At 41.7% G+C, this 16,991-nt stretch overlaps 1 protein-coding gene across 1 annotated transcript in view; it reads right to left on the bottom strand.

Annotated features, from left to right (window-relative positions):
* The window catches only part of TGFB2 (transforming growth factor beta 2), a 75,521-nt gene that overhangs the window by 5,595 nt on the left and 52,935 nt on the right, over window positions 1-16,991 (bottom strand). The window contains exons 3-6 of the mRNA XM_045008398.1: window positions 4,193-4,325; window positions 3,965-4,075; window positions 1,884-2,061; window positions 665-818 (exon numbers count right to left, since the gene is read on the bottom strand). Coding sequence (XP_044864333.1) covers window positions 665-818; window positions 1,884-2,061; window positions 3,965-4,075; window positions 4,193-4,325 — 576 coding nt within the window. The remainder of the gene's footprint in view (window positions 1-664; window positions 819-1,883; window positions 2,062-3,964; window positions 4,076-4,192; window positions 4,326-16,991) is intronic.

Consider the following 16,991-nt stretch of genomic DNA (forward strand, 5'->3'; position numbering starts at 1 on the left):
GAAACTTAAAAGTAGAACAAAAAATAGGGAATAAATCACATCTGTTCAGTTTTCATGAAAAAATAGGGAATAAATCACATCTATTCAGTTTTCATGAAATTTGTGAAAGGTGGCAGATCAACAGTGGAAACCAAATCCCTCCAGTTATCCAAACAATAGGTAAGGTCCAGGCAGTGGCAGTGAAAGCTTCCCCACGCAGATACCATGCTTTTGCAACTTGGTAGGTGGAAGAAAGAGAATCCTTAGTGGAAGCTCCATTTTCTTGGGTAGCCTAGCAAAACTAGAACATGTTAACCTCCAGAGACAGCAAGGCAAGGCCCAGTTTGTCAGTGGGGAAGATAAGGCACTCTCTTCTTGATGTTTATGACATATGGGATGCATCCATATATCACAGCGATGGGCTCACAATTAAGATGAAATTCACTCCCATGCAGAGGGCCAGCACAAGGTCACATAAGTTCCACTTAATCTCTAAATAGAGGCCTTCACTGGTCCCCTCTACAGGGCTGAATTTCACCCTAAGAAAGTCATTAAAATAATACATTTTGCACTGTGAAAGCTTTTGACATTTGGTGGCAATGATAATATAATTCAACCCAAGGCTTAAACATAGATGTTCTAATACAAGTCACATGAATCAAAGTTCTCACAAGGCAGGACTTACTCTGCTGTGCTGAGTATCTGAGCTCCATAAATATGGGCAGGCTCCTGCACAAAAATTAGCATTATACCCTTTAGGTTCATGAATCCATTTCCAGCCAAGATCCCTCTTGAAGTCAATATAAAGTTGACGCAGGCAGCAATTATCCTGCACATTTCTGGAAATAAAAATACAGTCAGATGCATTGTTCAGAACCACAATGTGTGTGTGTGTGTGTACGGGGGGGGGAGGGGTAGAGTGGGAGGGAGAATCTATTTAATTGCTTCCTTCATAATGCAATGCTTTACAGGTGAGCTCAACCCTGACTCTCATACTAATTCAAACTGTAAGATTCCATACAGTGCCCAAGCAATGATTTCAATTCCAAGTACTAAGGCCCAAATGCTGGTCTCACTGAAGTTAGACCCATAGATGCCTCACTACTGATGTTAAGCTACGATTTGACAGGTTATCCCATGTACAGGGGAAGCGCTAATCAGTCACTAGTCTACTAGTGTTGAATCAGAGGCATATATTTGAGAAGTTAATTTATAGTTGTCTCCTGTGTGGAAACAACAGTGCCTGGGAGACTTAAGATTTTATGGCTCTGCAATGGGGAAATGTGCAGGGCAGCTGACCAACCCCTATAGAATTATGTGACTCAGCTGTAATTCTTTAAACCATGAGATATTCGCAGAATCTACACTCATGGGATTCAAGAAGAAAAAGAAACAATTACTTGGAAACCAAAAGAAGCTCAGAGTATAATGAAATCCAATGCTTAGCCACAATTATTTTTGCTCGCATATACAACGGTTTGCCAGACTTAACATTAGGAAGGATTGTTTCCCCCAGGTCATACAGGTACAGACTCTGCCAAGGTGAACTTCCTCTGAGGAGGTTAGCATCCTCACATGAACTATTTCCTATGATTACATGACTGATGTGGTTGGGGACTAGTACTGGTGGATCTTGATTTCCTGTTTTCTAAAGGTCATGAGTGCTCTCAACTCTCATTAACTTCAATGGGAATTGAGGGTAATCATCTCCTATTAGGTTCAGATCCCACATGGACATGTCAGTTTTACTATAGACTGACCTAACCTGTCTGAGAACACGGGGCAGAGTTTTGTGTTAACACCTAGTGAAAAGAAATTTATCAAATCTGTTAGAAACAACCCAAGTTACACCTTTAGGCATGTAGGAGTAAATATAAGTAAGTTGACTTTATACATATATTTACCTAAAACAATAGGCAGCATCTAAAGCACGCTTCTTCCGCCGACTGGGCTGTTGCGACTCAAGTCTGTAGGAGGGTAATAACATTAGCAGAAGATGTGGGGTCTTCCCACTGTATTTTTTCCTACTGGACCTGAAAGTTTTCCCATCACCACTGGAATATATGTAGGAGTCATCAATACCTTCAAAAAATACATTTTTGTGATAAACATTGTGTTGCTGTTTCTTCACAAATTATATAAACCATCTCTTTAAAAAAATCTCTTTCTTAGAAAACTGGTGGTGAGGACATCAGGTGGGTGTGTCATGGGGGCAGGGAATCACAACCCAAGAGCTCTGCATTAAGGTACGTATAGCATCACGTACCCTCATGTTTGACATATTGGCCTTCCCCAGTTTTAATCTATCTAAATGGCTTTTTGAAGTCAATTAATGGATCTATCAAAATTAGTGATGGAAAAGACTTATTGGATCACCTACCCATGTGGAAAAGTCCACTTTGTCTAAGCTAGTTTTAAATGACCTGCATGATGATGCTTTTGCCACTTTGTGTGGGAGACCAATCCAATGGACTCTCTCTCTTTTCAGATTCATAGCTTTTAAGGCCAGAAGACACTGTTAGATCATCTCTTGACATTTCACCTACACTTTTCTTTGCTTAATTTCATTCCATTATTCCTATTTTACCCCCACTGTGCCATCTGAGCAATTCCTCTTAGTTCTTCATTTTTACATCTTTCAAATGCTTGTACACTCTTCTCCTATCTTCCATAGTCTTCTATATTACTAACCAATACATATTATTTTGTTTTGCTAATCTTCCTTCATAGATCAATCCTTCCAGCCCCTTAATCTGGTACATATCTGACAATGGGGACTTTAAAATAAATTTACTGGAACTAGAGACCATTGATATTGGGATTAATTAAATTTTTTTGGAAGCCATTGACAATGGTCTTAGATCACTACTAGTCTTATTCAGTAGGACAAAGGACTTCAATAGATACAACAGAACTTTGGCCAATACAACACTGTAGGTCATTTATACAACTTTGGCACATACTGTATAGTTTTTCCGCAAATGATCTATGCTACAGTTAGAGTTAATGCATATTGAAAAGTTACATCAGAGATATAACCAAGTGAAAACACCCAGGAGCAAGAGGAGCTGTTAGCATCCTGCAAAGATTTGAGAGTCCATTTGCAGGTACTCACAAACAGCAGGGCCTGATATGGTTTTGCATCAGCCGCAAAACAATTACCCTTCCAAAAACGGTATCTTGTGATCAGCCAAAACAGTGTTTGGCACCAGGACATTCTTCATGTTATGTGAATGGCTCTTCTGTCCACCAAATTCAAGATGACATTACTCATTTGTTTGGGGAAATGGAAAGCCAAACACCTGACTACTGCCTTGCCTATACTAGAGAAATTTACCATGCTAAGAACTGCTTAGTCCCTCTTGCACACTTTAAAACACATCATGTTCACAGACAAAAGTGCTGCAAACAGTTTGCATGTGCTCTAAACATTGTCTGGATTAGACCTGCCTACACCAGGGCTAATCAATGGTTTAGTCTGCACTACTGTAGCCTGCACCATTTTAGTGCCAGTGTGGACAGCAATAAAATAGTTCAGACTGAAACAGTTCAGTCAATACTGTCAGCTCAGTTATGTCCCATAGTGCACTGGTGATTTCAAGATCTTCCAAAATCCACTGTTTTGGGACCTGTGCCTTGAATTGTGAGATAGATACCAACTGAAGGTAAAATGGTTTGGAACAGGCTAGCATGGATGCACTGAACCATTTGTGCTTATGGCAGTGCAATCTCTTTGATTCAGTTGTGGACCAGTTTCATTTTACAGTGTTGACATGGCTTTACCCATGTGTCCTCAATCATCCCATTCCCCCCAACAAAGAGTCAAAGGTCTCTAGTTCATCATCCTCAGGCCCCCACATCAGTTGTATTTTATATTTTACAGAAACCATAAAAAGTTCCTTATTTCTATCTTTTAATCAGCAAACATCACCGCCCTTTGTACACCCTCCCTCCCCTCCCTCGTTTTCTGTTGTTGTTTTGTTACCTGCAAATCTTGCTTCTAGCTCTTCACTTTTATTTGGGATGATATAATTATTTGAAGGCACGAAGGTGCAGCATGGACAATGTAAACTTATCTTAAATCCAAAGTTCCTCTCTGCAAAACATGAAAGTGAGGGGGATCATTTTTACATCTGGAATGACCCTGAAATAATTCAGGTAATGAAGGAAGAGTTGGGGTGGGAAGGCAAGAGAGAAGAGCATTTCTCATCACCTTTGTGATGGAGCCATTCGCGTACAGCTTCAGTGACATCAAAAGACAGCCATTCCCCTTCAGCTCGTGTTTTAACTACCTTGCTATCAATGTAGCGTTGTCCTGGCGAAGGTAGTTCTTTGGATTTAACAACCTGAAAGAAACAGTGAACAAGTCAAGACTCTGTAGATTACAGTTTTGCAGACTTATCAAAATAGACACTCTATAAGAGCTTAACATAACACAGTGGTATGCTAATAAATAACGTAACAGCAATCTACACATACAGGGTAGACAGACATTCAGGCATTTGACACAAAAATGTATACTAAGCAGTGGTGCAGGATAAGGCTCTATCTCTATGGGAGACTTGCTGTTGACTTAAGAGAACACAGGAGCAGGGACTAAGTCATCTGCACATTGTGGTAAAAGTGACATGAAAGATACTGGCAAATGAGGTCTTTTCATTTCGATTTCTATTATTCTGTTCCAGAACCAGTAGTGCATATGGTCGAACACCAGTTACTCTATAGTTCTGTGTAATCATAGGGACATGGGAGTTGCCAAGCTGCAGTTTGTATCTATCCCTAATGCAATATATCTTACCTCTAATATACTTGATGCTTCAAGGAAGGGTGAGTAATCCCCATATTTGCACCTAGACTTACAAAGTATTTTCCTAGGTAGACTTAAGTAATCAGCTTATATCCGGAAACAAAAGCACTGTCTTCCACATAGTTCTCCAAGGGAAATCTAGAGAAATGACAGCAACAAAATGCTGCCCTGCACTACAATATTGCAGAAGTGGTGGAGCAATGGGAATAAACTCCAACATTTAAGTTAGCGAGGACAGTGCACCATTGGCCATAATACCTATGTTGGGTAAATTAACACAAGCACACCTTAGGCTAAAAGAAAGCCTGTTGGTGCTTTGTACATTGATGATACTGTTATATTCTTCAAGAGCAGTTCATCTGTAAATAAATATTACCTTGTTAGAGCTACTAATGTCTACTCTGACTCAGGGTTACTGGCCACATGAATGCGCATTGTATTACAGACAACTGCAAGAAGATGTAGCTTATGCAGCTGTTTGTAGAGGGTGCAGCAATATAAAGCAGTGTAAATCCTAGTTGAATATCGCCTTTTATTTGTACTGTTTAAGATGCTTTTTTTAACCCAAATTTTCATTCCAACTTAGTTTGTATTTTATGCCAACAGGTTTATCACAACCTGGTACTGAGCACACACCTCATTAGAAAAAAACTTTTTCTACCTATATAAGATGTTGCAGCACATTTCCAGATTCTCAAGTGCAACAAATTCTTCCCCTTATTTCCAAACAACTGAGCAAACCCCACATTGCGTACAATCGCAGATTCCCCCCATATCTAGGAAGGAAAACTTGGGCTTATGGCTGTCTGTGAACTGTCCAGTTCCCCGGCATTACTACACTGATGATTTTTTTGATTCAGAGAGCTGGAATGTCATGCCTGTTAAGTACATTTTAATCAAGAACTAATGATAACATCAGTTTGCACCCATTGGTATGCCACCTCCATTACTTCAAAGATTTTTTTGCCACAGTCTGAGTCCATCTCTAAAATGAATGATTGACAGACATATTCATTTTTCCATCCTGTGTTCTCAACCCAAGTCAGCACTTTGTTGGCACATAATCAGCAAATGAGATGGTAAAATTCACCTGAAAAAATCATGGACAACAGGCACGAAAATGGGCCATGTGATTGAAGTAGGTTCTTCATCATAAAACAAAGGGAATTAGTCTATTCTCTAAAGGTCAGATACTGCCCCAGATACAGTATTTCACCACTGACTTCATTGGTGTCCCTGCATGAGTCAGAGAATTATATTTGGATCTCTCCTCTCAGAGAGCAGCCCTTGCACTGAACTTGTCTCTTGACACGAACAGTACGGTAAGTTCTTACTCGAAGGAAGGAGCATTTCTTCCTCCCCCAGACTTCTGTTGGAGGACTGAGGCCTGGTCTACACTAAGGGCGGGGGTCGAACTAGGGTACGCAAGTTCAGCTACGCAAATAGCGTAGCTGAACTCGAAGTACCCTAGTTCGACTTACTTACCCGTCCAGACACGGCGGGGTCGAACTCCGCGGCTCCAAGGTCGACTCCGCCACCGCCGTTCGCGGTGGGTGGAGTTCCGGAGTCGACCGGAGCGCGCGGGGAGTTCGAACTATCGCGTCTTGATTAGACGCGATAGTTCGAACTCGGAGAAGTCGAACTCACCGCGTCGACCCGCGTGGTGAGTATGGACCTGCCCTCAGAGAGAAGGGATACACAAGATGCTATTGGTCCAAGCTGCTGAGCCCCTCCCAGAAATGGGTGAACTCCTTCAGTGGGCACTGAGGGCATTCGGCACCTCTCAGAATGGGGGCCTATTTTTTCACAATGAATTCTTCAAACTAAGCATTCACAAAACTATACAGCAAGAGAATGAAGGCAGCAAAGAGGTTCCCATTCCTCAGCTGTGCCCGAGGGCTGAGTGAATCAGTATTTGCAGCTGCGAAAATCCAGTGGTAGCACAGATATAACTTTAGGTTCCCATGGAATTTTACTGGGTCAGTTCCAGTGTTCCTAAGAATTAAACACAGCCCTCATGCTGCATGGATGGATGGATGCTTCTCAGAAGAGAGCTGAAGAGGACCCAGCATTTCAGCTCATCTCCGCCCTTCTGTGCAGTCACACCTCACAGCAGGTTTGACTCTTCATATCATCATATATCTCTAAAGTATGAAACATGCAAAAAGCCATTTGCTAATGCAAGTAGATTTGATATGGTTGCCCTGAGACAAGTTAAGGCTCTTCAGGTGGGCCCTGAGAGAGTAGAGGGGACTGGCCAGGGGAGAGAACCAGTCCCCAAAAAGTTTGTCTTCCTACCCCCTTTTTTCCCCCTCCCCCATGACTGCCTGCTGGCAAGAGGAACACTGTGAAAGGCATGTGTCAGAGACTATCAGTATTCACCAGGCATAAGAGACAGAGTGTATTTCACTCACCCTGCTTACACGGTGGTGCACTGAAAGACAGTCTTGCTCTCAGAACTGAAAGTGTTATGAGAAATGTGTAGAAACAGTAGAATGGGAATAATTCAATGTGAAGGTTACATGACCATTATTATATTATTTGATCAGGAGACTTATCTCCTCATTCAATTCACAGCATCTGCAGGAAGAACAGAAAGCTATGGCACCTCAGGTGAGGTTATTAATGTGCAAGCTAAGCAGTGCTCAGCTAACCTATGTTATCAGTATAACTGGTTAAGCAGTCAGGCTTGAGCAGTACTCGGATGGGAGACCTCCAAGCACTACGGATGCTGCATTGAGTGATATTGGTGAATCAGCAGGAGTGTTCCTCTCTTCCCTCTAGGTTGAATCAGCACTCCCATATGGTGTTAGGAAGATACATAAATCAGTGCCCTGACTGCTGGTGATCAAGGAAGACCCCATGACATTTTCTTCCCTGAGAGGTAAGGGCACACTAGCCCCACTGTGCCAGCCAAATACCAGTATGGATCATTACAATCTACTGATCAAAATTCCTCCTGCACTTTCAATTAAATAAAGTATTCTTCATTTCCTTTCCTACTTTGCAGCACAGTATTGTTGTGCACTCTGACACAGCCACCCAGTAGGAGACAAAGTGACTCCTCTTTCTAGATAGTGCTTTGGAATCCTTACAGGAAAAAGGTGGGGATTGGTCCTGCTTTGAGCAGGGGGTTGGACTAGATGACCTCCTGAGGTCCCTTCCTGATATTCTATGATTCTATGTTCTATAACTGAATAGAGATGATAACACTCCACATCCTCTCTCCCATCTTCCCCATTGTCCTTCTCTCATACTTTTTGCTGTGCACTTTATTTCTGGTCATACTCCGTACTGGCAACAACCTCTCCACTTCCTGTGCACTAGGACCTGCCATCTCTGTCACATACTCTTTAAAGCCCATTCCTTTTGGGAAGCTTTTCTTTCTATGCTGCTCTGCCCTCTGACAATGTCTCAGCACCTTCTCTGGCCTGAAATATTGTCTTGTGACTTGCATTTGCATGAGTTAGACGATGAGTCTTTGGGGCACGGACCCTGCTTGTTTAAATTATCTGCAAAGCATCATGTAGTTCCACATACTAATGGAGAATAGAAGAAAATAAAAGTGAAGTGAGAAAGTTAAGACATAAATGACTCCGGGGGTGCGGAGAGGGGCATTGAGGTAAAATCCCCACTTCACAAAGCAATCACTTCACATGTCCCTCTAGCATCTCCTCTAATCCCTCCCTTTGAACAGCTACAAAGACTCAGATTTTCGTTTGGATCCCAACCCTTTTTTTGTGCACCTGCGCGTAAAGGTGACAGATTCAATCACATGGAGGCTTAGGAGACAGAATTTACATGTACAAAACCCCATCACCCACATGTACCAGAGATACATTTGATCTGGTCTATGTTGAAAAAAGAGCTGAATTTCTACTAGTTTCAGAAACTCTCCATTATTGTTTATTATGATATAAATAGCAGTGTGAGTTTACACAATGCTTCACAAAACACAGAATAAGACAATCCTTGTCTTCAGATTTCACATTGGCAGCTGATATGTTTTGTCTCGTTATTTACTGAAAAATGCAGTACTTTCTTGGGAGTGAGTACTCATACACACACTAAGCAGATTTATCTTCCAAGATTTTAATGATTTCAGCTAAATGTCTTGTTCTCCTAGTTTGTTTCGTTTTAAGTCTTTTTAAAAGCTAATGCACTGTAAAAATAAAGCGGAACGAGTGGCAACAGCAATTGAGAATACAGCCTATACTAGAAATGCATTTATAGTTTCCTCTAAATTTCTATCTGTGATGAAATTTGAACCCTCTTCACCATTGAATATAGTGACCCTACTCTTCGTAATTCCAGAGTCTCAGAAAAGCCTACTGTCTTCACAATGGATGGGGAGATGCATACATATATCCCTCCTCGCTGAGCAGTGAATGCACCCCTTTGAGCTTCCGGGTTACTTCATAACTGTTCAAACTTTATAGTGAGTCCTTTTATAGAATTAGGAAAGAGCAGCATGTTTGGTGGGAACGAGAACAGAATGGGGAATGTCAGAGAGAGGGGTTTTTTGGTCCTTATGCTACCACCACTAGAAAATTTCAACATAAGATATAATACTTTGGGGTCTCGTAGGCAATAAGCAGCAAAAATGTGAATGCCCCATTTGTTTACAGTGCCTTGGGTGTATTCTGCAAAGATGCACTAATGTAATCTGCAAAGGACTAGACTGTGGAACCCTTACTTGCATCCATGAGGATTTATTCCTGTGAGTAGCCCCTTTGAAATCCCTGTGACTAGTCCTGCGAGTGCTCATCAGCATATGTTAGGGTTCATTAAACATGTCCAGGTAGATGAGGTCTTATGCATGTTTCTGTCTATGCTGCTTCATCAAATGAACTAGTGTGTGTGTGTTTCTTTCACAGGGTCCTGATAGTACATGATCATACCCGATGTAAAGCCTAGGCAACGGGGCAAGAGACCACCTGTGAGTTTTGTTAAGGTGCCTTCAATTCATGAGTTTGTAAAAAGAAACTTGGTCCAGAATATATTTTTTAGCAGTGCCATAGAAAACAAGTCCTTGAAGGCATGGCCCAAGTTTGGGAACCTCTGATCTAGAATAATCCCATCCCTTAAGGATAAATAAGGTGCTCAGATACAACAGTAATAGGGATCTTGAAGAGATTAACGAAGACATTTCTCCCAGCCATTGCCTTTACAGAGGGGTACCGTACACAAAAGGAGAGCAGGGAAAAAACAAGAAATTGCTTTCAGATGTCAAAGCAATACTACCAAATAAAAGTGATACTATGGGTACGTCCAGACTACCTGCCGTATCGGCGGGTAGCAATTGATTTATCGGGGATCGATAGACCGCGTCTAATCTAGACGCGATCTATCGATCCCCGAACGCGCTCCCCGTCAACTCCGGAACTCCACCGGAGCGAGCGGTGGTAGCGGAGTCGACGGGGGAGCTGCGGACATCAATCTCGCGCCGTGAGGACGGGAGGTAAGTCGGAATAAGATACTTTGACTTCAGCTACGCTATTCCCATAGCTGAAGTTGCATATCTTACATCAACACCCCCCCACACCCCCAGTGTAGACCAGGCCTATGTGTAATTGTCCAGAACTTTACTGGATACAGTCCTCTTACCTGGGTAATCTTTCCATCACATGCACTTGCGTACCATGCTGCTGTGCAGTAACCCTTTTTAAAATCACGATTGTGCGAGCCCACATGAAAGCTAGACCAAAAAAGCACTTTATACACACACAAGATCATGGTGGTGTAAAGCAGTGTGGCTCTGTTTCACCTCAATGGAGTTATGTTGATTTCTACCAGCTGAGGATCTGAATGTCTAACTTTTTAAACAGTGCAAATACAGAAATGCTCTGTTTTAACCTCTTTATTGGCCTTTTCACAGAACAAGTGGTGAAAATAGGGGATGAATGAGTGACTTCTAAAACAATAACCATCTAAAACAGTATATTCCCTTCCCCCCACACAGAAAAAGGTAAGAATCCCACAGGGACAGATGGAACCTCTCTTCAAATAATTAGAAACTCTCTTCAAATAACTAGAACTCCAAAAGCAACTTTCTTAGAGTAAATATAGTTAAGCTGCAAATTAGATCCTGATCCTGCAAACACTCACTCATCTTAATAACTGTTCATATATAGATAGTCCTATTAAGTTCAGTTGGACTGTTCAACTGCACAGTTATCCAGAGGCATAAGGGCTTCCAGGATCAGGACTATAGTGTAATCCAGGTATGGTGGCTTAGCCAACAGCTGCTGGTATTCAGCCACTACATTAAAAAAATGAAAGAACAGAAAAACTATAAACAAGTGTTCCAGGAACCTTGTAATTTATTACTAGGTAATTTTGGCTAATAAATCCATCACCTCCTTAAAAAACAAACAAAATCCCAACTGCAGTTCTGCAATGACTAAATACAAATGCAGGCTGATACGGTGCTTTTTAACATCAATTAAAGCCAAGAAAACTCTGATCACACATCAAAGGCCAAGCTTTAACAATAATTAGGGTATTTTATATCTGGACTGGGTATTATAGTCACTAAGTATTAGGAAACATTTTTGGCAATTTACCCTTCCTTTAAAAAAATTGCTGAATAATTTTCAAAACACAAAAATCAAATGACAACCTTAAAATAACTATCTTGTCTGTTATGTTACCACCTTAAATAGGGTTGCAACTATAATCAATTAAGGATTTTAGCTCTTTTTTTAGAAATAGCTATGAGGGTATTCTCTTGTAAAAACCTGACAATAATCTATTTTCCCCTCTCCTGATGTCCTCCTTCCAGATACTGTCAGCTCACTTATAACTTCCTTCCTTCTGTCCACTCCTCTGCTGCTTCAGACCTCTCAGACTGTTTTGCACTACAGCATCTTGGCAGACTCACTAATTCTTCTCTTACTCATCAGTCAATATCCGTTACTTCATGGTCCTTTGTCAATAATGCAAATAACCTTCTTTCAACTTTTTATCCCTTGTACTGAACAGCCCTAAACAATGACCAATTATGTATCGATATTGGTCAAGGGAAGAGCATGAGAGATAAGATTATTATGCACAACACCATGGCTGTAAATGGTCACTCAGGATAACAGCTTTTACAGTTCACACTGTGATCTCAGGTAAGATGCCAAGAGTGTATGTGAATATACGTGAAAAGGTTTCCACGTTCTGACATATGCAGGTTTTGGTTCCTCTGAAGTGTGTGCCACTTGCTCTAGTGACTCATTCCCTGTCAGATCCCAGATTTCACTGATATTCTCAAACAGTCCTCTTTGACTTCACCCCACCCTTTCTAAGGAGTAAGGGTGAGTAATCAATCTTCACCTTAGTCCTTAATTTTTCCTCACTCTACTGCCGAATTCAGGAACTGAGATCAAAATCTTGCACTCTAGCAAGAAACAAATCTATGTTTGTTGCAAACCACATTCATCTCTTGATTGCTCATCTTCTCTTCTTTAATGATTCTGTGTGAAAGTTCATGTGGTAAATTAGCTGTGAAAAGCTTTTGCAGCACATTTCACAAGATACCCACTATCTGATAAAACTGATCTAAATGTATTTGCTTGTTTAGTAGTTCTCACCATCAGCGCAAGAGATCAACCGTTTATTTGCTATAAGATTTGCTGCATCAATTTTCAAGATTTTTCTGGAACAGGTTTTGCAAAACATTCAGAATCAGAGTCTGCTCTGATCCATACAACCCTATGCAATATTATAGAGCTATGAGGGTGTATGGCCCTGATCCAAAACCTCACTTGAAGTCAATGTGGGTCTTTCCACTGACTTAGTGGGCTTTGGATAGGCTCTAACTGAGGGCAGAATCTGGTCCTTAGAAACTAACACACGAGGTGCAGAGTTCTTGCCAAAATACAAAAGTACAAAGTACTTGCCAAAATGTTTTGAAAATCTATAGCGCTGTGATACATTTGCTTGGAACTTGCCAGACACGTTCTTCATGCAAGCTTCCAAATAAAGAGAACATATTGAACACAGACCCAAATCCACTTTATATCTAGGTGCAATGCAGCTGCACTGAGCACAATATCTGCCTAGCTGCATTGGCCTGCTAGTTGCTTTGAAGGTATGGAGGAGGGATGGGGAAGTGGTGAAAGCAGATAAAAAAGGAAGTTGACCACCCGTTCAGGTGGTCATCGTGGACAGGTCTCTAAATGTGATGATACAGCACTGCATCATCTTGTGGTGATGGGACGAGCCAATCAGACGGTATCCCTATCCTCCAAGAAAGGCCCTAGCCAGCCAAATGAAGATTATGCATGGGTGGGTACAATGTGTGGCGCTGGGGAAACATCCCCGGTTTTCCTCAGCCTCTTTTGTACAAATGCATGTTTTACACTTAACCAGGAGGGAAGACTCTGCATTGTGTAAGCAACAAACCGGAAAAGATGACTGGGAATCCTTCTCCCGGAAGATGCAATTTCCTGCAGTTTAGAAGATTTTAAGATAGCTCAGAAGATCAAAATGAAGCAAAACAAAAAACTTCTGTACGTGTATCTAGCCATTTAACAGTAACTTGCCAGAGGCAAGGTATGTTTTATTAAAGTACCAACAACTAGGAGTCAACGCCAACAAAGCAAGAATGGGTTTTCCACTCTCCTATCCCTACCCTCAGAATCCTGTGTGATCATGTGCTCATCTCCCATCTAAAATTAGGTTTCTCCTGCTCCTGCTACAGTCATGTCTCCTGACATCTATAGCTCACCTTCATGTGCATTTTATTGCAATATTTTAGTACCATACTTACTATCCAATGTAAAATGTTTTGATTTACAACATCTCCCAAGATCCTGTCCGGCTCCATAAGTCATTCCTCTTTGTTCCTTTCCATCTCTCAGTTTGCCTTGTTTTCCTTAAACTCCAGTTTCCCCTTATGATTAACTTCCCTCCCATCCAAATCTTTACTCTGCCCCACGTCAATTTTCTTTCAACCTTTTCTCTCCACTGTCCTCCACACTCAAATCTTTTCTACTCACTTATCTGCCCTCTTTACTGATTACTGCTTCCTTGTGTATACACTGTGGAGTGCTAGCAGTCGTGTGGAACCTAAGGGGCAACAGAGCCATGTTGTTGCCCTGGGATCTTCTATTCCAAGATGGGAGAGGAAGCTCATTAATGGACCATCTCCTCTTCAATCCTTTTTATTTTATGAAGGGGAGGGAGGAGACTTGTATTCATGGGGTCATCAAGCACTGATGCTGCTCCATCTACAGGTAGGAAGACTAGAACTTCACCAAACTCTTCCCATCAGGCACCTGTTCTTTCCACTGCAACTTCTTCATATTTCCCCCCCCCCCCAGGGATTTCTAATTTCATGAGAGAAGGGGATCTGTGTTCCGGCACAGCAGTGAAAGAATGGAGTACCTTTCTCTCTTCTTTTAGCAGAGAAGGGGGCCCCGTGCTCTGCTTCACTCTTCCCTTATTTTTGCTCACGCCTGGGTCCCTTTTTACAAATTATTCTAGCTCCCAAGACGGAGCTGTGTGGCAGAAGCCCTTTCTCTGTAGAATGGCAAAGTCGTCCCGTATGAATAATAATCAGAGCAAAGTATCAGCTCCTTTTGCCAAGGGACCCCCAGGCTCTTTTCAGTGCCCAAAAGGCACTGTAATACTATGGTGGTCATTCCTCTGACCCAGGATTTATTAAACTCTCTTTCTAACTCGTCATATCTCTTTCTTCATCAGCCAAAAGGATGACTTTCAACAGCTCAAGGTTCTTTATCACTCCTGAAATTCTGCCCAAAATGGAGGCTAAAGCTTTTCCCTCCATAACACTCCCAACTCCTGCTTGTTTGGGGGTAGGAACCCAGTCCAACCCTGTATCCTAGAGGGTACTAACTACGAGGTCCTAAGATGTAGCCAAATACTATACTGCACCTCCGCATTCAGTTGCTCTGACACTCTTTTGCTTTAATAAGGTATACTTGCCACTAACTGTAAATAATCTCTGTCAGTCAATGGTCTATATTTCTATGTGCAGTGATGTATAGTTGTGAATATGTATTCACCTGTATGAATTTCTAATAGGATATGGATTGGTTCCCAGACCCTGTCTCTAACAGTTGCTGCATTCCAGCCAGGAGATAGCTGCACTTCAGTAGGTGAGGCGAGTTTCCAAAAGCACAATACAGGGCCGCCGGGGGGGGGGGGGGGGGGCAAGTGGGGCAATTTGCCCCAGGTCCCGGGCCCTGCAAGGGCCCCCACGAGAATATAGTATTCTATAGTATTGCAACTTTTTCTTATGGAAGGGGCCCCCGAAATTGCTTTGCCCCAAGCCCCCTGAATCCTCTGGGCGGCCCTTGCACAATAGATAGATATATGTAACGTTTTTTTAAAATGACACTTTCTAATCAACTGATATGCATTATCAACTGATATGCCAGAGGTACTCTATAGAAGGTCTGGTGTGTGCTAAACTTCACAGGACAAGTAGTATTTGGACAAAAGGGAATTATAGTACAAATAGAAATATACCCCACATATCCAGACATACTGACCCGCCAGCCTCACCAATTCATTTTTTCCTTTTGCAGGGAAGAAAACTGTTAAGCCCACATATCCTACAAAGTTTATAGTTTCACAGCATACGGTGTATTTGCCATAGTGAAGGCTAAATTTCAGATTGCAAGAGTATAATTTCTGGAAAATATCATATAAATTTTGATAACTATCAAAATAAGCTGCTTTATATGTAGTCCATCGCAAAACCAGCCAAGTGAAGTCAAATGCCTCAGGTGAGGTTTATAATACAGACAGATTGTCCTGGTTCAGATTCCCAAATCCAGTTTCTCTGACCAGTATTTCCCATAGCATGAAAAAAGCATTACTTAGCAAACCCAGTGAATCACTTGGAATTCTCGTTCAAAAAATAAATGAGGCCCCCCAGTTCTGTTCTCAATTACAAAAAGGTTAATCTGGGGTTGCTCCACTGAAGTCAATGTAATTACTTCAAATTTACACGAGTGTAACTTGGCCCAAGCTTTTAGTATCTCATTCTAACTGTACTCCCTAACTGAAAACAAGACAAAAGGCCATCTGAATTGTAAGTGTGGTATGTGGAACACTGGCTGTGGCTTACATTTAAATCTGACTTATAATGGGGTGATATATTCCATGGCATCGTCATTCTACACCTCAAAAGGGGGCCCTTAAAAATTTTGAGGTAACTTTGTCTGAAGTGTAGACTACTGTTCAACTCTTAGGGGCTTATCCAATGCCACTGAAGTCTTGGATTGGGCCCTGAGACACAAAGGGTAAAATTCTGCTCCCAGTTTCTTCAAATTCTTCATTGTAATCTGATGTCCCCCTTGGGCTCTACCCTGGTGCTGCGTGCTTATTTCAGCTTGACTGTTTCTTCCTCTAATGTTTCATGTGGTGCATTCCTCTCTTCTACCAGCCTATCAGGTACCCATATATATAGCAGCCTCAGATAGCAGCCACAGTAAGACCAGCGTTTCAACTACATGCTTCACAATGCTTTATGATGTGTTACCAAAACATGGCGCCGGTTCCACGGGAAGTCATTTTAACATGTTATTGTTTGACAGTCTGTACCTAATAAAGCTACCTTAAAAACAATACCTCTCAGAACTAGAGTGGATAGGAGTCTGCCCTGCTGAGCTTTTCACTTCTCCAGCTTTGCTAAGGTGCCTATTTATTTTTGGAATGTTATTCATAAAAGTCGGGCCTTTTCAGAAGAGTGCAGAGGCTTTATTCATAAATATAGAAGCACCTTAATAAAAGAAAGATGTGCTGAAGTCTTCAAAGCACTGATGAACAAAGATATTCCCATAACATCGAGCTTTATCTGATCAACTTCTAATAAAGCCGGCATTTGGCATAAATCTTTAAAAACATAGCAAGGGCCACTGGAGGATGCTAGGACTTGTTTATTTAATCTTATTCCTCCTCCAAAAGTACTTTAGCCTCCTAATAGTCTCTAAAGTCTTCGTGTACATTCAAAAGTGCATCACATGAATGCTCTCGAGTCGATGCTAGGGGGGGAGCAGGAAGGATCATTCTCTGGTGTTTGTGGCTGTGCTGTTTTATTTCTTTCCAGCTTCCCACTCTCCAGAGTGCTGATGTTCAGCAGCCACCATGAACTGATTAAAGGGAGGATTCAGGAAGGAAAAGGGACAGAAATTATAGCTCTTTTGACAAGTTTAAATCTCTGTGGGTCCGTCCACCTGTTACA

The sequence above is a fragment of the Mauremys mutica genome, chromosome 3, assembly GCF_020497125.1.
Source record: "Mauremys mutica isolate MM-2020 ecotype Southern chromosome 3, ASM2049712v1, whole genome shotgun sequence".
NCBI classification, from domain to species: domain Eukaryota; kingdom Metazoa; phylum Chordata; order Testudines; family Geoemydidae; genus Mauremys; species Mauremys mutica.